Raw genomic sequence first — 23,007 nt, 5'->3', positions numbered from 1 at the left:
GTATTAAATCATTATGTTGTACACTTTAAACTAATACAATGTTGTGTGTCAATTCTATCTCAATAAAACTGGAAAAAAATCTCTATCTGAATTACTTCTTTCTATTCAGTAGCTGACTAGGACTACAGGCATCATAGGAATTGCTGGACAAGAGCAACAGGCTGCTGCTTCTACCCTCCCCGCGAAGTCAGACACTTAAGCCTCGACCCTGCAACCTTAAAGGAAACCTATTCTGTAACATAAGCATCTCCTTTCAGTTATTTGAAAATCCCAGCCCTCTCAGGAACAGAGAGGTAGCAGTCACAAAGCTTTAACAGTTCACTGCAGCCTTTCTGGGCAACCATTTTTAAGAACTTGAACAACTGCTGAAGAAAGGGAGATAGTTTAGAAAATTCATTTTCCAATTTACCTTGTTTCCTTTCTTTCTTTTATCTAGAACTGGCTCAATTCCCATTCTTAAAAAAATGAGAATTAGGGCTTCCCTGGTGGTGCAGTGGTTAAGAATCCACCTGCCAATGCAGGGGACATGGGTTCGATCCCTGGTCCAGGAAGATCCCACATGCTGCAGAGCAACTAAGCCTGTGTGCCACAACTACTGAGCCTGCGCTCCAGAGCCCGTGAGCCACAACTAATGAGGTCTGCGCACCTATAGCCTGTGCTCCGCAAAAAGAGAAGCCACTGCAATGAGAAGCCTGTGCACCGCAAGGAGAAGTAGTCCTCGCTCACCGCAACTAGAGAAAGCCTGTGTGCAGCAATGAAGACCCAAGGCAGCCAAAAATAAAATAAATAAAATAAATTTATTTTTTAAAAAAGGGAACTAAAATCCCTTAAAATTAAAAAAAGTGGCTGAGGACAGAGGTGAACACACAATCCTTCACAAGCACTGAGCCCTGCTCCCCCTGAAGGCATCTAGGGGAGCAGTGGGAATTGGGTGCAAAAGGAGTAGGAAGTCCAAGCGGGTTAGGGACTGGGCTACTCTCCAGTAGCTGGAACAATCATGCATCAAAAGCGCTGCAAAGTGGGGCTCCCTTCTTTCTGCACGATCCAAGTGTAAAGGGCCAGAACCTGTTCATTCCCAAACGTAAGTCACTGCTCCTTCCAGAGTAACTAGCTTCGTCTCTTTGTTACCTGGGTCTGGAGTGAGAAGCTGACCCAAGGCATCTATCTTCCTCTGGTGAGGCAGCAGAGTATGAGGCACTGGGAGCAAATTTATCCTCCTGTGCTTCTGTTTCTCCCTGGTTATATGCCTCAGGAAACTGGCAGACGTGCTGGGAAGGGTCTTGCTTAACTAACTTAGAGAAATGGCCAATTCCAGCTCATCTGAATTCTCCGTACTGGACCCAAGTCCTGGTAAAGTTTAAGTACTACTGTGTCTTCCTTCACTGCTGTTCCTATACAACATCTCCCTTAGGCATTTTATGGGAAGCAGTGGCCAGAATGGGACTGGGGCATTCCAGGGTCACTTGGCTACATATTTAATATTACCCAAATCTTTCATTATAGAATGAAAATATCTGAAGGGGTGCGCAGGGGGAGGAAAAGATAGGCAAAGTCTTTTTAAAGTACTCAGAGGCATATCTAGGATATAACTAACTTTGTAATAATAAACTTTTATTGAATGCTTAGTACATGGCCAGACACTCTTGCAAGGTCTTTATATGAATTGCATATAGCATTATAGTTTTGGAACAACTGCATGAGAATAGATAGTATTATTAAACCATTTTATTGATGAAGAAAGGAGACACAGTGAGGTCAAGTAAATTAACCAGGGTCACATAAGTAAGCAAATGGTGGAGCTGGAGTTTGAAGCTCATGCTGTACCTGTGAAGATTCTGCTCCCCGATCACGCTCCACTAGAAAACTCAAGGGTATGCTGACACAAATGAGTGCCTAAAATGAAGCTCTCAAGGTCAAAATGATTGAGATACAAACAAACCTATCTATTTCCAGGATGATTATGATATTCTGAACAGGCTTCAAATTAAACAGGCAGAACTAACACAATCAGTTTCAGACCGAGGTTGGCGGAAAGGCAGTCTTGGTTAGCTGGTCCAGAGAGCACATCCTATGCTCCACTAAGCGGGACGTGTGCATGTCCGAAGGATTTGCATGCCCAGATCTGCAAACAACTGTGCAAGGTTTGTTTGTTCCCAAAGGCAACATGCGCCTCTGGGCTCAGGCGGGCTAAGCAGGATGGGGAGAGCCGTAGCAGAGGGGTCCCTGTTCCTGAGGACACCCTGCCCCTTTCCCAACCACACTGTTGGCCCCAGGCTGGCCCTCTGGGGGCAGGGGCAGCACCACTTTGCAGGAAGTCCTTCCACCGCTGCCTACCTTCATCAGAAAGCAGCGTCTCATGTGCTCTCGCTGGGAACAATTTCAGACCCCTATTGACTGATAGTGATGTTCAGATTTGGTCTGGCAGTAGCACACACCAGCTGTTTCCATAAGCCTAGGCCAAGGATGGTCACGGCAGTTTAGAATTTCCCTCCTAAGTGAGTTTTAAATGAAAACTTCAAGTTTCTAAACCAAACACTAATTCACTTTTCTTTGAATGAGACTATATCCCCTTATAGCTGAGAACAATGACAGAATGGGAATGCTGACCTCCTATTTGCCTCAGACACACCAGGTGCCTCCTAATGCAGAGCATACCCCAGCGGCTCCCAGAAGGACTGGGACCGGGGTGGTGAAAATGTACAGTTGATTCTCTTACTTTGGTTTATTCCATCCTGGTTCTCATTCCCGTCCCTCCCCCACTCCATTTCCGTCTTATTCATTAGTTCCTCTCCTTCCTCCCAACCTTTAAATGTGTTCCCCAAGGGTCAACCTTTAGATATATTCTCTCCTTATACTACATACTTCCTTGGGTTACTATTTCCATGCTCATGACTCCAAATATATCCTCATCATTCCCAAATCAAAATTCAGCCCAGATTCCTCTTCTAGGCTTCACACCCATATATCCAGCTACCTGCCAGACATGTGTCCCCCGGATGTCCCACAGGTATCTCAAACAAAAGTACCAAAATGAACTACTTTCTCAACCAGCTCCCACAACTTGCTGGCACTTCTTCTCCCATATTCCCTATCTTGTTACAAAATCCAAATACAGAGAAATAATCTTATACTCCATCTCCATTCTCTCATATCCTATGAGTACTAAGTGTCTTTGACTCTACTTCCTAAATCTTTCCAAATTCTACCCCTTCTTTATCCCCAATTCCACTGCCTTAGTTCTTATAAAAGTCTTCTAAGCAGTTTTCCCACTTCAAATTTCATTCTTTACCAACATTCTGATACACATTTCCCCCCAAATAATCCCTCTCATTGGTTAATCTAGCCACATTCCTAGGACTAACTGATATGAACTGGCACCTCTGAACTGGTTGTTCACAGACGGCACATGTTCTGATGGGTCAGTGGTTATGTCATATGGTTGTCAAACATTCTGAGTATCACCCTGATTATTACCCCCTTCCTTAAATCCTTCAGTGGTTCCCTAACAACTCAAAATAGTCTCTTTAGTGTAGCATATCATGTTGTTCTCAGGCCAGTGACCAAACCACAGTACCATACTCCCTAACCTTTACTAGTGCCTCAAAGCAACTTCTTCACCTGGGATCTACAGGTCCATGCAGTTTCATGGGTAGATGCAGTGGCAGTTGAGGGGAGCGGAGTAATGTAAACTTGGATGGGAAAAAGAATATATCATTTTTTTTGCTAACCTCTAACAATAATTTAGTATTTCCTTCAATTATGAACACAGGCAACAAACCACAGAAATACCTATATTTTGTCATCTATAAAATTACTGAAATTTTCAAATTACAGTAAAATTGTTTTAAGTAACTAAAAGTTTATGCATATCATTACATATTTACAATAGTAATTCTGACTGCTATTATATCTCATTATTTAGTTTGTTAATAAAGATGCACAAATTATATATCACAAATTTGATTTTAATATATTTTGATAACTATACTTCAATATAATTTTTTTTTTTGGTAATCTCATGTATTTATTTCATGCACTTAAAAAAACTATTCTGAGAAGGAGTCCACACACGACACAGCTGGAGAGATCCACAGCACAAAAAAGGCTTAGAATCTGTAACAGCTTTCCTGTCCATTCATCTAGTATACATCTATTGATTGTTCACCAGGTATCATGCATTGTGCTATGCCACAGGGATACCAAGATGAGAAAAACCTTCAAGGTGGGTGAGAGGGGAAAACCGACTGTTTAAATACTGTGTGATAAATGCAACATTATAACTTTACATATGGAGCCATGGGAGCCGAGGGGAGGGACTTCTAACCAAAACCAGGAGCTGGGGAAGCCCTCTTAAAGATGACAGTGGAGGGCTTCCCTGGTGGCGCAGTGGTTGAGAGTCCACCTGCCAATGCAGGGGACACGGGTTCGTGCCCCGGTCCGGGAAGATCCCACATGCCGCGGAGCAGCTAGGCCCGTGAGCCATGGCCGCTGAGCCTGCGCATCCGGAGCCTGTGCTCCGCAACGGGAGAGGCCACAACAGTGAGAGGCCTGCGTACCGCCAAAGGAAAAAAAAAAAAGATGACAGTGGAGCCAAGTCTTAAAGGACAGGCAGAATTTAGTCAGGTGAAGAAAGAACACAACCTATGATGCCACAGGCCCTACTATATTCTTTTGGAAACAACTGAGTCTGACATATTTGCTTCAGGAAAGGGAAGTAACCTCATGTAGTGCTGCAGCAGTGTCTGACACTGTCTGTAAAGTCTCTAGACCTTGGAAAGAAGGAAGGGAGACAATCAGCTCCGGAGATTTTTCAGAGTTAAAAAGGCACATTTCCCTCAAGAAGATATAAAGTTCTCTTCATGTGGAAATTCAGTGGTAAAAAATTTGAATTTAGAACCGAAGTCTGCTGATTATGATATAATAGTTTTCTAGAGGACGAGAAAGAATCCAAAAGCCATCCACATGTGGTAGTAGAATGACTGTTTTTAGACTAAATCTCCTGTGGCTTCCTGACTGGATGGCACAAAGATACATTTTCCAGAACTGTTTTAAAAGTTGAATAATAGATATATTTAACGATTTCTGCAACGAAATGTGTGGCTCAAAACATCTTTACAATGGACAGTCCTGGAGAGGCACAAAGTTTCTGAATGCTTATATTTGGGCAGAAATGAGACAGAGTATCCTTGACTAGAATATTTAAAGTAGGGATATGTCTAGTCTTGGGAACTGATTTTCAAGTCTGACTAATTATCAGGGTTGTTTGGAATGCAGGGGAAAATGCCCACTATTTTGCTAGAACTATGTGCCCTTTTAAGTTTCCTTACTTTCTCAAGCAGACTGAGACATATGTTGATTCAACTTTTACCAATATTAAATTACAGCATGTTTCCTTTTTTTTTCATTACAGAAACAAAAAAATTGCAATAAACTTCTTGTCTTTCTATACCTCGTTTCACTTAGGAATTGGAATTGTATTATTCTAGTGGAGAGTTCAAACTTAGCTGGTAGAAAGGACATGCAATTAATCGCAGGTCGTTGTGCATCATTAAACTAAACAATGCCTTGCTTTCCCAAACTCCACAAGCACATGTCATGTTATCTTAAAAACAAAATAAAACCATTCCCTGTAGTTGGAAAAGTTTAGTCCTGTGACCGTGTGTTAATATTAACCTTGAAATGCCTGCCATCTACCATTATACCCCCATATTTCTCCCACAGAAGTGTCAGTAAAGTACGGTCCTGACCATGAGCAGCCCTCTATCTGGGAATGATTACACTTGCATATGGATTTAACTTAGGACAGGAATAAGTTAGCACCTTCCTTTGACCTCCTTCTGAGCACAACATACAAACAGAATCCAGGAATGATGAGTACTTTACAGCAGCTGGCTTCCACAGGTGGTAAGACAGGCTTTGACACATGACGGGTCTAGTCATTCAGCAAGTGTGAATTTTGGAAATGAGCATCTGCCAGTCTTACTATTAACTGGGAACTGAGTTGTTTTTATGAACTTCCAGCCTTGAGAACTTAAGCACAGCTTTGAAACAAATTCACTTATAATTTAACTAAAAAATAAAATACTGTTTTTCTTGCATTTTCACGTACGTCAATGAGTAGAAACAGTTGAAATCCCTGGAAAGAGGGTCCTTATGAGGCCCCAACCTCCCCCATTCAGCTAATGAGGGTTTCCTCTGTCTTCAAAATTTCAATCTCTGGCCAGTTGCTATTTTAGAAATATGATGACCACTATGGCCATAAGACAAACACAGACTGGCACTTTCAAAAGTCCTCTCTGGGTGAAGCTACGATAGATCGATATTCTAAAAATATTGTTTTAAGAACATATACATTTCTTGCTTTAAGATAATTGTATTGGAGGTTATAGAAATATGAATTAACACTATAGGCAAGTTTAAGTCAAATGTCTCAAGGTTTATGAAGAGATTCTAAACCCAGCAGGATATCTAAGATTTTACTTGCAGATTGTAGGTTCCTGGGCCCTGTAAGAGTTGGTCACTCAGTGGGGCTCGTTTCATTGCATCCAGCAGATGTCATGGTTCAGCACTGGACTGCAAAGCTCTATATTAGCACAGTCCAACAGAAATACAAAGGCACACTGGTAATTTAAAAACTTCTAATAACTGCATTTTAAAAAGTATAAAGGAATGAATGAAATTTCTTTTAATAATATATATTATTTACCCCCACGTATCTAAAATATTATCATTTCAACAGGTAATCAATATAAAAGTATTAATGAACTATTTTACTTATCTTTTTGGTACTAAGTTTCTGAAATCCAATGTGTATTTTACACTCACGGCACATCTCAATTCAGAGTAGCCACAAATAATCACATGTGGCTAGTGGTTACCGTGTTAGATGGTACAGCTCTATCCTATTCAGCTGTACAGACAGACAGCTGTATGGACAGACAGACAAATGATGCCATGGGAGTACCAGGGCCACCTTAATTCTAGGGTGCTTAGACATATTCTAAACCACGGCCCCTCACAGTTTCAGAAACTGTGCTTCCAAATACGCCTGTGTTAAGATTCTAGCACTTACAGCAGCAACTCAAAAATGCTAAATACTTCAATTGTTGCCTTTCTGCACCTGCTTGTATAGAAAACTCGCCTTGATGTCAGCTGGGCATTCCTACTCCAATGCATTGGAGAATAAGAGAGACGGGCTCACTGGATCATCAGATCATAGGCATGTTAGTTCTTTTCCAATGTTTCACTTATATTTTAATATAACTCATTTCTTCCATAAATATTATTGAGAGTCTTTTCAGTACAAAGCTCTAGAGAGAAGTATCGATCCTAAAAATAAACCCAACAAAAACGGGTGGCAAAACATATTTAAGAAACTATGTAGTCAGCTTTACTTACTTTCTATGCAACTTTCAAGGACTGCCTTAATGTTAGCTAGAAGTAGAACTTGATCTGAAATTTACAAACCCTTGAGGTCTTACAGATTCTAAGCAACTCTAGCCTTTCATCCTCAGTAAGTATTTCTGCCCATCTACTTACCTCCTTGTAGCACTAAAGTGATTACCTTAGATAAATGTTCCTTTATGGTTTCGTTGTCTCTCTTCACCACCTCCATCATTTCTTGGCTCCCAAGGTAGGCAGCATTAACTACATTAAAAAAAAAAAAAGGCAAACAGTTAGAATATATAGAACAAACACAAATGTCAAATTAATTGTAGTATATTCCTGCTTTACTCTTTTCTTTTGCCAAATGCTATGTGATGTGAGACATTAGTGAGGCCGAGAGAGGCATGTGAGTCAGCAACATGCACTGTCTCTGGAAACAAGAGCATGCCCTGTGGAAGAATCTCTCTCACCCTCACCTGGCTTTCTCAATAGCAACGTTAGCAGTATGATGGCCTAATGTCAGATACCACAGCAGATGTGTGTAATCATACCTGATCAAGGCATTTTTATGATTTAAGATTAGAATCACAAATTTTGACAGATAAATCATGTATACCAGGGAAACCACACATAGTTATGAACATGAAACCATCTCGATAATTTTTTAAAAAGGACACAACTAAAAAGAATGTTTATTTTAAAACAGGTTTAAGTGATCTTTAGGAGTTGCTTATGAGGGTTAGTTCTATTATACTGACTGTGGAATGAGCAGAGTGACCCTCATTTTCGAGATGTCAAATAACTGAGAAAAAGGAAGAACGCCAGAGATAACATGAATTTATGTGATTTTCTGGTACTGCTACACAAATTTCCATTTGATTCTTTGTGCCTTGAATTCTACTTTGATTGGTGTTATTATTGTTACTTTGCTTTCTTTTTGGCATCATCTGCCTATTTGTCTTTTATTTTTAGTCTTTTGTCATAAGTTATGTCTCTTGAAATCATAAGTAGATTTCTTTAAAAACAGAATTTAAGTCTCTCTCTCTTAAATAAAGGGACTTAACATACTCACGTATACTGATATAAAATATATTTGGTCTGACTCCAGTCAGTAGGCAGAATAAAGTAAATAATAAAGTTCACAGCAGGAATTAATGAAATAGAGACCAGAAAAACAATTGAGAAACTAAATGAAACTAAAATTAAGTTCAATAACTGATAAATCTTTAGGCAGACTGATCAGGAAAAAAATGTGAGAAGACATAAAACATTACCAGTATCAGGAAAGAGAAATGACAACCCTTCAGATAATACAGACATCAAAAGGATAATCAAGTAATTTTGTGGACAACTTCATGTCACGAAATTCAATAACTTAGATGAAACAGCCAGTCTGCCCAAAGACACAAATTTGAAGCTTACTTAACAATAAATAGATAACCTCAATCGTCTTATATCTATTAAAGAAATTAAATTTGTAATTTAAAGCCTCTGCACAAAGAAAACTCAAGAGCAAGATGAATTCATTGGTCCACTCTACCAAACATTTAAGGAAGAAATAATATTGATTTTAAATAAATTCTTCCACAAATGACTACACATATATAGATATTTAATTTTTGACAAAGGTCGCATTTTAGAGCAGCAGAAAACAGGTGGTCTGTGGTAGGCAGAATTCCCAGATGACACAAATACTCCTTGCCCTTTACAATCCCTCCCTTCTGAGTGTGGGTGAAACCTGTGAGTATGATGACATATTACTCCCATGACTAGGTTACGTTATAAAGTTGAGACGACTTTAAGGGAGATTATCCCAGTGGACCTACCCTGACCACACGAGTCCTTCAAAATTTGAGTTCTCTCTGGCTAGTGGCAGAAGAAGTCACAGATTCAAAGCACTAGAAGGATTAAATGCACCACTGTTGGTTTGAAAATGGAGCTCATGTGAAAAGGACCTGAAAGTGACCTCCAGGAGCTGAGAGGGACCCCTGGCTGACAGCCAGCAGGAAGATGGGGACTGCAGTCAAAAAGCCACATGAACTGGATTCTGCCAACAACCTGAATGAGCTCAGAAGTGGACTGTGGGATATGCAGGGGTATAAAAGAGGCTTCTGAGAGCCAGGCAATGGTGATCCTTGAGCTGGGAGGGAGTTATATGGGAGCTTGCTTTCTGATAATTCATGGAGGTAAACATTTACATCTTAAGCACTTTTCTGTAGTGTTATTCTTGAATTGGAAAAAATATAAACATTCAAAAAACTTGTAAGGAATCTTACATTTCTAAAAGTAAATTTTTCATCGGGGAATGTACCTCACCTCACCTTTATTCTTATTCTTGTTTTTCCTAGTAGTTTCCCATCTAAGTGTACTTTTTTGTTGTTTTTAGAAAGTGGAATACCAGTTTCATTTCCAGTAATTGCTCCAAGGAAGCAATTATCTTTTTCTATCCTCAAAAATGCTCATAGGGCTTCCCTGGCGGCACAGTGGTTGAGAGTCTGCCTGCCGATGCAGGGGACACGGGTTCGTGCCCTGGCCCGGGAAGATCCCACATGCTGCGCAACGGCTGGGCCCGTGAGCCATGGCCGCTGAGCCTGTGCGTCCAGCGGCTGTGCTCCGCAACGGGAGAGGCCACAACAGTGAGAGGCCCGCGTACCGCAAAAAAAAAAAAAAGCTCGTAACACAGCACAGTGGCCAAAAACAATAATACTAAATAGAAGTGTAATTTCCTAAGGGGAAAACACATTTCTCCTGGCAATGACTATCAACAGCATTCCTGGAAACCCAGCAGAATTCAGTTTCAAGCACCACAGTGAAGGAAATATCTAGTAGCAGGAGTAATGGAAACAAAACACGAAGGGAAGAGAATGGTTTAGAAGAATGGTACTTATTTACTTTTATTTCCTTAAAAATCTAAATACAGGTGTAATAAAAACCTTACTGAGTCTAATGTTCTATTTTATTTGCTACCGTCATCTTCTGAAATCTGCTTAGCGTTTAAAGATCACTACAGGACATCAACTCCCAGTGGAGTGGCTGAGGAACGAAATGAGTGAGGGCTAAAGTTGGAAGACCAATAGGACATTCATCTCCCAGGCTAAATGGTACCACTAAATTCTCCAAGTACACATAATCTACAATAGAAGGCTGCCTTCTGTTTAACTCAATCACCTATCTTGATGCCATTTTGTCTGTCTGGAAAATTCCCAACTCATCTTCAAGTCCAAATTCATTTGTTTTCTCCCTTACTTATCTAGATAGAACTAATTTCTCCTTTTCTTGGTACCATTCCTGACCTGTATCTGTATTTATAACAGTCGTAAGTGTGATATGTTAAAATTCTTCACATTCATCTCCCCTACCATGCTATATAAATATATATATATATATATATATATATATATAAATATAGCAGCAGCTATATTTCATTTATTATTCTCTCCAGTGATTATGCAAGTGCTTGGTTCATGGCAGCTGTGAGTTAAGGGCTGTTAAATAAAATAAATGGGAAGGGACTCGGCCAGTGTTTTCCTTTTTTGCGGGGGTAGGAGGGAAACAGGTCAGGAGGAAAAACCTGCTGTCTTCCTTGAAGTGGTGCAAGAGCTGACATCACAAGAGAAGCCAGAACACTGACATGGTAAGCCAAGCTGGCGGATACTGGTATAAAACTGGGACAAATCATTGCAGGCAAGAGTGGCAATCTAAGAGCTTCTGTTGAGACTGGCCCCAGACTAGGCCACATAAAGCACTGGCCATAGCAGTGAGGGAAAATGCAGAGGGAAGAAAAACCACAATTAATGATACAATAGGAGGTTTGGGGGAGATGTACGAACAGTTTTCTGAAGTAGAACTTGGGGGTTGGAAGCCAAGTTGTCCTGCTGTTTTGGTGGTATGTGATCCAGTGCCATTAGCACAGTTTCACAGTAGAATGCCCCAGTTTGTTCAGTTTTGCCTTTATATTGGGGAGGGAGGATTGATGGTGCTGAAGCAAAGGGAATTACTTGAACTGGGCACAGTTTAATTAGGGCAGGTGAAATTTGGAGGTAGGAAATCTCCCATGCATGGGTGTGTACACTGCAGTGTAAAATGTGATTGTTACTCCTGGTCTGTTCTGACCAAGATATTATTTCTAGTCACTTTAATATTCTTTAAAATGGCTGTTAGGTTCTGTATGTCCAAAGTATGCCATAAGGTTTAGAAGAAAAAAAACAGTCTCTTAAAAAAATGCTCCTTACAAGATTTGCTGGATTAGAAAAAGGGTTTGGTATATTTACCTCCATGATGGGAGGGTGGCTGAGGACAGAAGCCACTAGTAAGCACACAAATAGAGGTAAACAGCAAAAAGTTTTCATTTAAATTCTCTTTAAAATAATAAGGGTACTACTAATAATCACGGGAACCAAGACAGGCTCTCCTGTGGATAGGTGCATCTAGACGTGCTTCCAAGAGGGACTCCCATAAATAAACTGCAGACCCCAGTCTGAGGTGGTCTTGTCAGGGCTCGTGAAGCCCAAAGACATTCTGGAGGGGGCATGGATGTGGTGGACTTTAGTTATGGTGAAGAGGATGGAGTTAACTGTCTAGGTTACTAGTTAACTAGTATGGATGGAGTTACTAGCTAGGTGTTTGGTAGGTCCATGGAAGATGGGTAGGTAGGTAGGGTCCAAGACCATCTTGAAGTAGGGATGTAGTAAATACTAGTACCTACCCAAAAGCCAATAAAAACCCCCTCATTTCCTTGACTAGAGACATGGGAAAGTCAAAACATATGGCTTTTCCACATCCCTTATAGCTAGGGATATGGCCTAGTGTTGGCTACTAGAGGCAATGTAGAGGCAAGGTTCCTGGGGGAGGACTTCTCTTCCTACATAAGCCAAAGCCTCATCAGGAATAAGCCTCTGCTTTTGCCCCATTTTCCTTAATTCCATCTGAATGTCAGACATGAGGCCTAGAGTAACAGAAGTCATCATGTGATCATGAGATGACGAGCATGAGGAAAAATGTGCTGAGGACAAAGAGTGGAAATCCAGAAAGAACCACATCCTTGATGGCACTGTTGAGATACTATTTATCTCTGGACTCTCCCCTTTATATTTCTTGGTGCATGAGAAAAATATCAATAGATCCCTATCTGTTTAGGCCACTGTAATTTAGTTTTCTGTTATCTATAGCCAAATTCAGTCTTAGCTAATAAAAGCAAATAAAAATGGGGTCTCTCGATTTTCTGGGTGTTTTTGGTTAACAGGGGTTGATGTTGTTGTCAACTTCCTATCAGATTCTGGTACTTGAGTAGGGGAGGAGGGTGGCATCAATCTTTATCTATACATACTAGATCCTCCCTATAGGAGGGAAGAGGTAGGAGCTGACTGCAAAAAAGCCGTTCCAAGGATAGCCCCTCCTAGCACATCTTCTAACTGGTCCTGAGGCTGGCAAGATGTTACCAAATGTAGAGGAGTTAGGTGTGAGCCAAGCAGGGCTGCATGGTAGCAAAATTCTTGGGGCTGAGGACAGACTGTGAAACTGGATAGTCCTGGAGATGTGAGTATCCCACGCTCCAGCAGAGTTCTGTCCAGAGCTGCTCAGGCAAAGTTAAGGCTAGGCAATCAAGAAGCATAAACCAGGAGAGTTTGTCAGAAGTTAAGCAGGATTACACATGCTCAGAAACCCAGATGAAGTCTTACAAGGGCCAGTTCTTTGGTAGGTCTTTATTTTTTTCCCCCGATCATTTTCTACAGTTTCTATGTGTGCCAATTGTGGCTTTTAACAATGTGAAAACCAGATCTAAAAAAGTAATTCTCCCATTCTAAAATTTCTGTGTAATTTGGAGTAATGTTTACTATTCACATGTTTCTCCATAAGCCAAGACTTTCGTTATTATAACCATTGATTTAGTCTGCAAAGTCTTATCTATGTGATATTGAGTTTACCAAAGTGAAACACACAACTCAAGGTGTATGATTTTTTAAAAAATAATACAACTTTTAGAGTGGCAGATAATTTAAAGATATATATATATATATAAATTTCTATAGAAAAAAATAATAAAACCTTCACTGAGTCATTTACTTCTAAACCAGAGATGATATTCTAGTACTGTATCTAATCACCTTTTGCCCTAAATCCTGATACTGACCACACACACACAAAATCTTTTCCTTCATTGCTGAATTTTAGGCTAAACCTCCATGAATAACTAAAGCTGAAGTTGGCTTTTATAAATGGATTTTCCTAAGCTACACACATAAATGAGAGAATAGGTAACATGGCAGTCTGGTTTTGTCTTATTCAAAATATTATTCTGGGATTAAGTCAAAAATATGCTGAGAAGAAATTTGTGATTTTTTAGTGAAGCTTATGTGTCAGTTCATTGAATAGTTCTGTTCATTTCATATCACTGTATATGTTTTTAAAAGTTATTTCCATATTGATTAAGGAAAGGAAAGATTATGAAAGTGTCTTTTACAAGAATGTATGCAACAGAAGTAACGTAATCTACCAGGAATGCCCTTTGTCTGCACTATGTTTTTCTAGTTAGGTAACTGAAAGGAATTAAAACATCAATTTGGCCTAACAAAAAGACCCTAGAATATTTTTTAACATTAATTATCTTGACCTGTGATACTGCTAAGCTAAAATATATTTGCTTTTAGCTTTGATCAGAAAATCCAATTCAGCTGTCTCCCTCAAAAATTTATTTCTCATGAAACAGAAGAACATCTATTCTAAAGAAAATATGTAGTAGCAAATATTCCAGATTTAAAATTAACAAAAAAACCATATATTTTCTTTAAAAATAACATTCAAAACAATCTAGTTATATCAATTGATCTAATGAACACTGTGGTAAAGTTTATAAAGTATCCTAATTGAATTAGGGCTACTCTATCCTGAATGCTGGATAGGAAAGGATGTTTTACTCAGTCTGCTGAAGAAGGCTAATATATAGCATCTCAGCCTATAAGAAGCACCATTTTTGCCAAAAGGACAACAGCATTTGAAATACTTGAATAATTTGGTTCCTTGAATTTTTCAGACCTTACTACAATAAAAAAATATGTGTATAAACTAAAGGATACAGAAAATCAGTTTCTATCCAGATAGGTCAGGATTTATTATCCACTACTTGGACTGGCAAACTTCCTCCATTTGTTTCCATAAGATTTCTACTGAAGCACAGACATTACATAATGTGAAAACACCCCATGTCCTCCTAAAAGTCAAACTGGTACGCTAAAGGTCATTGTCTGGATGACAGTCAAGCCACAGAGAAGCAGGTCTGGAGGAGGAAGGTCCGGACGGCATAGATTTGACCACTGAAAATGATCTCAGACCTGGTATTCCTTTCCCCTAATGACCCCTCTCTTTGTGTAACATGAAAATCATGTCACCAACTCAAGTGACTGGTTTGAGTATCGATTACCCTTCACCATTCATGGGGTATAAGCTCGGGAGGAGTGCACTAATCATCCACAAGGGCCAGGGTCTTATCTGATGAGTATCAGTCCCTCTCCGCAGGGCCGTCTTGCATTTGTCATAAGCAAGGGAACAGGAATCACTAGAGGCATGGCCAGGGCAAGCCTGGGTAAAGGCAGGTTCTGTGGTAGCTGTTGCAAGAGGAGGCAGGGGACGACACGGGACCCAAAGGGGAGAGGTATAAAGAGGCCGGCTAGGATGACTGCAATGCTTGCTTAAGGGTTAGCCTACGGTCACTACTAGGAGACTGAACTAAGTTCCCATGCAGGGAATAAACCAAGAACACAAAGCAGCAAGAAGACAGGTAATTCTTGCCTCCTTTCTCTTTACCCAAGGTTACACAGACAGGGTGGGTAATGGGGAAACAAAAGAGACTACTGAAGTACTAGTTACTTGGATATCAGAAAGGCAGGTCCAGAAGGAAGAAAAGAGAAAATCAGAGAAGGAAAGGATGTCAGAAACATAAGGGCTGTGCTCCAAAAGTTTGTTTGCAAGTTGGTTGTTTGGAACAGAGATAAAGCAATGTGGCTGAGTGTTTAGTCTGGTCTAAAAGTCTATTTTGCACACAGTATAACTCTACTATGAGAAAGAAACCCCAGGGTTCCCCAAGCAACAATGCAGCTGGAAGGCTCTGGTTGCCTTGAGTCAGGGAGGGGAATGTGTCCTATGTCCAAACTGTCTTGCTCCTTGATTGATGCCTGCACTTGCAGCTCCAGGAAGACTCAGTAAGAGGTCAATCATTGCAGCTGAAAGGAAGATTCCTTTCTCTCAAGTGCAGCCTATGGAGCCTACTTCTTCAAGAGGGTGTTTACAATTCTGTTGTAGAAAAATTGAAAAAAAATCTTTATATAAGTACCCATTTTAATGAAAAAACATTAAACACGTCATATGTCATATGTGATGTGTTACATAGTCACTAAATATATATAGAAAAACAAATAAAACTTTCTTATATCCCATGTGCTGATTTGGGTTTAGAAAATATTTCCCTATCTAATGCCTATCAGAAACCCAGATGTTTTGGGTGGAGTGTTCTATAAATGTCTATTAAATCCTGTTGGTTGATACTGTTGCTAATTTATGTATATCCTTGCTAATTTTTTCTGTTATATTATTTGACTGATTGTTGAGAGAGGGGTGTTTAAGCGTCCACCTATAATTGTGCATTTGTCCATTACTCCTTTCAGTTCTATCAGTTTTTGCTTCATATATTTTGCCGCTCACTTGTTTCATGCATACACATTTAGAATTGCTATGACTCCTTGGTAAATTGAACCTTTTATTGTTATTATTATGTATTGTCACTCTATGGTCCTGGTAATTTTCTTTGCTATGAAGTTCACTTTATCTGATATTAATATAGTCATTACTAGTTCCTTTTGATTAATGTTTGCATGATGTATCTTTTCCCATTCTTTTACTTTCAGTCTACCTATACGATTATATTTTAACCAAGTTTTCTGAAGACAGTATATACTTAGGTTCTGTTTTTTAATCCACTTTGTCAATCTTTATCTTTTAATTGGTATATTTTGACCATTTACATTTAATGTAATTATTGGTATGTTAGAGCCTGTATGCCATTTTATTATCTGTTTTCTGATGGTTGTCTGTTTTCTATTTCTCTGTGTTCTTTCTCTGGCCTTCCTATATTGTTTAATAAATGTTTTAGAATTCTATTTTGATTTACCTATAGTGTTTTGGAGTATGTCTATTTTTATAGATTTTAAAGTGGTCATTCTAGGTATTACATTAGATATGTAACTTAATACAGTTTACTGGTGTTGACATTTTACCAGTTCAAGTGAAGTACAGAAGTATATTACTTCCCTTTATGTTATTTTACCCTCCCCTATTTATAATATAATTGCCTTAAATACTTCTATATACACTTAGATCATATCAATGTTATAATTTTTGCTTCAACTGTTAAACATAATTTAGAAATCTCAAGAGGAGAAGGAAAAATGTAATTACCCACATCTTTTCTTTCTGTTCTTTCCTTTCTAAATGTTTCAAGATTCCTTCTTTGATCATTTATTTTCAGTTTAGAGAACTTCCTATAGCTATTCTTTTAGGATAGGTCTGATAGTTACAAATTCCTTTAGTTTTTCTTCATTGGAGAGTGTCTTAATTTTCTCTTCCTTCCTGAAGCACATTTTTGCTGGATATAGAATTCTGTATTGATGGTTCTGTTCTATTTACACTTGAAATATATGCCATTTCTTTTGGCCTCTATAGATTCTGAAGAGAAAGTAGTTGTCACTCAAATAGATTTTCCTCTATAAATATGTATCATTTCTCTCTGGCTGCTTTCAAGATATTTTCCTTATTTTCGTTTTCGAATGTTTATGTGTCTTGGTGTGGATTTCTTTGGGTTTACTTATTTGGAGTTCATTTAGCTTCTTGAATTTTGTAGGTTTATGTCTTTTACCAAATTTGGGAAGTTCCTATTTTTATTGTTATATCTTTATGTTCCCTGGTTCTTTCCTCTGTCCCCTCCATTTTATTGTTGAGCTCAAACACTGAGTTTTTAATTTGGCTATTATATTTTTCAGTTCTAAAATTTCCATTCAGTTTTTCTTTAAATCTTCTCTTTCCTGAGACTTTCTATTTTTTCATTTTTTCCAACATGTTTATTAATTGCTCATTGAAGTATTTTATAATGACTGCTTTAAAATCTTTGTCAGAAAATTCTAATATCTCTGTCATTTGGTATTGGCATTCATTATCTTCTTCCATTCAAATTGAGATTTTCTGGGTTTTTGGTATGACAAGCGATTTTTAACTAAAACAAGGACAATGGGATTGTATTATGATACTCCTGATCTTATTTAAACTTTCTATTTTAGGTGGGGCTTTTTTGTTTTTTTTTCCCTGACACTTCTTCAGCAAGGGAAGTGGGGAAGGAGAAGTGCCACCTCACTACTGCCAGGTGAGGCAGAAATCCAGGTTCTCCATTTGGTTTCTATTGACAACCAAGGGGTGGAGGGGCTCCTCATTATTGCTGGGCATGGGTAGGAATTCTGACTCCCCACTAGGCTTCCATTATTACCATCCCAGCCAGGAGAGGCAGGATTGCCTTATTGCTTTTCCCATATGATCCCCACTGATCTCATAGGAGTGGTGGTGGTAGTGGCCTCATTACTGCTGGGCAGTGGTGAAAGTCCTGCTTCTCCAACCAGCCTCTTCTGGACACCACGCTAGTGAGGAAGGAGAGGTGTGCCTCATTACTGTTGGGTGTGGGGTAAAGTCCAGGCCTCCCACTTGGCCTTGGCTGATTTGGGTAGGGATAAGGCCACGGTTTTTACTATGGTGCATGGCTAGATTAGGGCAGTCATTATCCAAAAGTTTCTTTTAGAAAGGCTGTCATTTTCCTGGTCCTCTGGCTACAGAGTGCAGGTTTTTTTCAGGGCTTTTTAAAAATCCACACCCATTGGTATTTCTGGGTCACTGGCTCCAAGTCTAGGATACATGTGGTAAAAAGAAAACCCAGGGAACTTACCACTGTGTTGCTCTGTGGGTCCCAAGGTCCCTACATAGTCTGCTTTCTTCTCCACCTTTCAGCGTCTTATATTTGTTTTACATATAATATGCAGGATTTTTAGCACTTAGTAGGAGAAACAGGGAGATGAATACATCTATTTCATCTTCCTGGAAGCAGAAGTCCTTGGAGGAAAATGGATTCCTTAACTAGAGAATGCTTTTTTAAAATCCTTTCTAAGGGTAAAAAGAAAAAGATTAAAGAAGGGAAAAAAAAACCCTTGTAAACTGTAATGACTTACTGAAGTATACGTGGAGTAGTTTTATATATGTTTGCCAGAATTTCAAGTGATTTCCATTTGATCTCAATTTCCAAATGTGTCCAGTCTAACTCTTGATTTGATCAATGACTGAGAACCAGAGAGGGGAAGGGACTAAATTGAGGCCACAGAGGGAGTCTGAGGCAAAACCAAAATGAGAGTTGAGGGTTTCTGCCTTGTTGTCAGTGCCATTTTCACTTACTAGGCCATTTCTTTCTCTTCTATGAGGGAAAAATAAGGGGCTGGACCAGAAGGTCTTCAAGGGACATCTCCAACTTCAATGTTTCGTGATTTTTATGACTGTCCTGAGCCTTGCTTCCCTACTCCCTATCTCATCTTCTGCTGCTACTATGCTAAGCCTATAACAAAGAATGAGAGTTGGGGAGAGCATAAAAATCCACAAATACAGAAAATATATTGAACTTTGTATTTGTGATGACTTCTTCTTGCTACATATTTAGAAAAACACCTCCCATACAATCTGTAGCTGTACAATTCTAAAGGTAGGGCTGTGACTTGTTTCTGGATTCACTATGCACATGATCTCATGGCACTCGATGTAGGTGAGCATGGTAAACTTTACTCAGGAGTCCTGCTTTTATGACTGAAAGGAGCAAAGAGACAATAATAGCAGCAGCTATGGTAAAAGGAAGTTTAACACAGTGGCATATTGCTGGAGTTTGAACACTACCCACTAGTTGTGTGACTTCGGGCAAATCACGTAACTTCTCTGAACCTCAGTATCTTTATCTGTAAAATGGGGACAATAATAATACCTAAACGTTATTAGTTCTTCTGAGGACTACAGGTTAAAGCTTAGAACAGCAGCTATTAGCTGCTGCTGCTGCAACTGTTGTTATATCATTCACTGGAGGCTTATTATAAATAAAATACTAGATAGACACTTTGCATATATTATCACATTTAATCCTATAATAATCTTTTGAGGTATGGGATATTATTATCCCATTTTATGGATTAAGAAAGTAGCATATTTTATTATTAAAATCATTTGTAAATATATAAATTAGTATTAACTAAACAGATAAATTACATTTAAAAACAGCCAAGAAGTAAAGTAGCAAAAACATTCCCTGGCACATTCAGAAACCATAATCAGTAACGCATCCAGTGTTACATTACCATGACTATTATTTATTATTAGTTTTATAACTCAAACTTCTCCAAAAACTTTTAAAGAGCAAAGTAAAATCATAGCCTGTTCACTCTATGGGAATATTAGGCCTGATTTCCTTGGACTGATTTTTGCAAAGTTCACACACTGAGCTTAACAGGGCACACCCTGGATTCCTGTAAGGACTCCATATATACTCGATACAGAAGAATTCTTTCTCATCATCCTGTAGCTAGAGTGGAGAATCAGAAGGATAAGGTTTAAAATTAAAGCTTGATGAGGCTTTTCTGTCATTTAGAATACCCCCCACTATTTTCTTTTTATTTCTAGTTTTAAACTTTTGGGAGAAACATACAACAAATAATTCCTTGCTTGATACTCATCCACTGTCTGAGATTATTCTCTTAACACTTTCTGATACAAGAATAAACATATACATTTTAAAATGTGCTTACTGAGGCAGAACGGTTCCAACATATTCAGAAACGAAAATTCACTCTGTAGGTTCATCCTTCGAAGGAGCATTCTGATCACCAAGGATTTGATTTTCTCAGGCCACGGTTTAAGTAGTAAGTAGCCAGGAACATAGAAAGCATATCGAAACCAGCACAAAAGTGGAGTGGCGAGCTTGCCTCTGGGTGACTCAGACATTCGCTCAATTGTTGGAAAGAGCAGAAAAGAGCGAATTACCTACAATAAAAAAAAAAAACACACACTTTGATGAGAAGTTTTCTTAAGGAATAAGTCATTGCTTTATTGTTTCTTCTATATAGTATCTACAAAGGACTGGGTTTTATAATATGGCTAACAATCTATTCAGACTGAGAAGAAGTACCATCCACTGCCTTCTCAGCCCTCAACCAACCTGGGTAGGATATAAGGATGTCCCTTAAGTTGCTGGGGTTAATTTTCAGGGTGAGGAGGAAATCAGATTCCTAGATAAGTTATTGATTGTGACAGCAACTCACAATCCCTTTGAAGGATTGCTGAAAGTAGAAATGAATGTACCATTTCAGTAGTTATACCAACTTGACTGACTAATGATGCCAAAAGAGAATAAAGCTACATAAAAGACTCCATTTCTAGTCAGAATTTCTTTTATTGATTATATTTGGAGATAGTTCACTTTTGAAAAGCTCCTCTATTCCTTAATCTTACCAGCCAAAGATAATCTTTCATAGGACCAAATATACTTTTAGCAACTGATTCAACCTCAATAAAGTGTAGGCCAGGGACAAAGGAAGCTGGGAATTTCTACCTATGTGGGAAAATGTTTAAGGACAAAAATATCATTTCAACTCAATTCATCAGAATATCATGAAATATATTTTAATAATACACCAGACGAAAAGAGCATCGCTAAAACATTTAAAATTTACCATTATTTACCATATTAATATTAAAAAATTAATATATAAAAATAATTTATATGGGATCAGAAAAGTCAAAATAGTTAAGTATAATCCATATTAATAATAGGATAACATAAATGGAACATAAATGGAACAGCTCATCAATGTTAGCAGATTGTTGAACAGGAAATGAGAATGGACTTTAAAAAAAACCCTTTTTTTTTACTTTAAAAAAAACTTTAAAAAACTTTTTTTACTTAAAAAAAAACCTTTTAAATTGTTAAGTATAACATACAGAAAAGCATATGAAACATAAATGTTCAATTTAACAAATAATTTATAAAATGAACAGCTGTGTGGGTCAAGAAAGAAGACATTGCCAGCATGGCATCTTCCCATCACAACCCCTTCCTCTGCTCACATCTTAGGTAATCTCTATACTGATTTTCTTACTTTTCTTTATATCAATACTTATCATTCCTTAATACTATAATCACTTCCTTATTTTGCTTTATATTAATGCTTATCATGCTGCTATAGACTGAACTGTGTCACCCCCAAATTGATATGATGAAGCCCTAACTCCCAAGGTGACTGCATGTAGAGAGAGGTAATTCCGGTTATATAAGGTCATAAGAGTGGGGCCCTAATGGATAGGATTAGTATCCTTATAAGGACAGACACCTGAGAGCTTACTCTCATCCCAAGAACACACAGAGAAGAGGTCTGGCGAACACACAGACAGAAGGTGGCCATCTACAAGCCAGGAAGAAGTTTCACTGGAAACTGACCATGCTGGCATGCTGATCTTGGACTTCCAATCTCCAGAACTGTGAGAAAATAAATGTCAGTTGTTTAAGCCACCCAGTCTATGGCATTTTGTTATGGCAGTTCGAGCAGACTAATACCTATCCCTTAATATCATAGTTAATTTTTGTCTGTTAATGAACTTTATATAAATGTAATCATGCAGTATGTTTTTGTATTTTACTTGCTTCACTCAACATTGTTTATAACATCCAACCATGCTGATACATGTAGCAATAGCTCACTATCTTTGCTATACAGTTTTCCACTGTAAGAACATAACACAATTTATTTTACTGACAGATATTTGTGTTGTTATTACAACTATGCTGTTATAATATTTTTACACACATCTCTTGTGCATGTGTGCATGTATTTCTGTTGACTATATCACCTCAAAGTAGAAATATGGGGTCATATGGTTGCACACGTGCAGCTTTAATAGGTAGTTCCAAAATTTTTTTGAATTTCTGAATTTTATTTTATCTGTTTTTTTATACATCAGGTTCTTATTAGTTATCCATTTTATACATATTAGTGTATATATGTCAATCCCAATTTCCTAATAGTTTTTCAAAGTACTTATACCAATTTACATACAGAAAAGCATATAAAACATACATGAGGGTTCATATTGTTACATTTCCTCACATTTGGTACTGGCAAACTTTGTAATTATAATTGACTAACCTGGTGTTTAGAGGTATTTCATTGTGGCTCTAATTTGTGTTTCTCTGATGACTGATAAGGCTTTTATATGCTTTTTGGACATTTTCTATATATCCTTTGCAAATGTCTTATTTAAGTCTCACATTTTTCTATTAGACTGTCTTATTTTTTATTGATTTGTAGAAGTTGCTTTTTATTTTAGATACCAGTCCTTTGTCATGTTGCAGTTCTTGGCTTGCCTGTTCAACCCTTCTTCTTTTTTTTTTTCTTAATGGAGATAAGTTCTTAAGTTTGATGCAGATGAATTTAACAGTCTTTTCTCTTACAGTTATTGTTCTTTGTCTGTGGTTTAAGAAATTCTAGAAGATATTTTTTCATGCTACCT

The 23,007-nt window shown here is 38.3% G+C and overlaps 1 protein-coding gene across 2 annotated transcripts in view; it reads right to left on the bottom strand.

Moving 5' to 3' along the window:
• Positions 1-23,007, bottom strand: part of LDAH (lipid droplet associated hydrolase) — a 94,293-nt gene that overhangs the window by 8,962 nt on the left and 62,324 nt on the right. For both annotated transcript variants that reach the window (XM_022574359.2, XM_089923395.1), the window contains 2 exons: positions 20,250-20,484; positions 7,565-7,647 (listed from right to left, as the gene is read on the bottom strand). In XM_022574359.2, the coding sequence (XP_022430067.1) occupies positions 7,565-7,647; positions 20,250-20,484 (318 nt within the window). The remainder of the gene's footprint in view (positions 1-7,564; positions 7,648-20,249; positions 20,485-23,007) is intronic.

The sequence above is a fragment of the Delphinapterus leucas genome, chromosome 13, assembly GCF_059928025.1.
Source record: "Delphinapterus leucas isolate spDelLeu-1000000601 "Yukka" chromosome 13, BTC_Dleu_Yukka2, whole genome shotgun sequence".
NCBI lineage: Eukaryota > Metazoa > Chordata > Mammalia > Artiodactyla > Monodontidae > Delphinapterus > Delphinapterus leucas.
The sequence above is the reverse complement of the archived record's forward strand: the minus strand, read 5'-3'. Positions and strand labels throughout refer to the sequence as shown.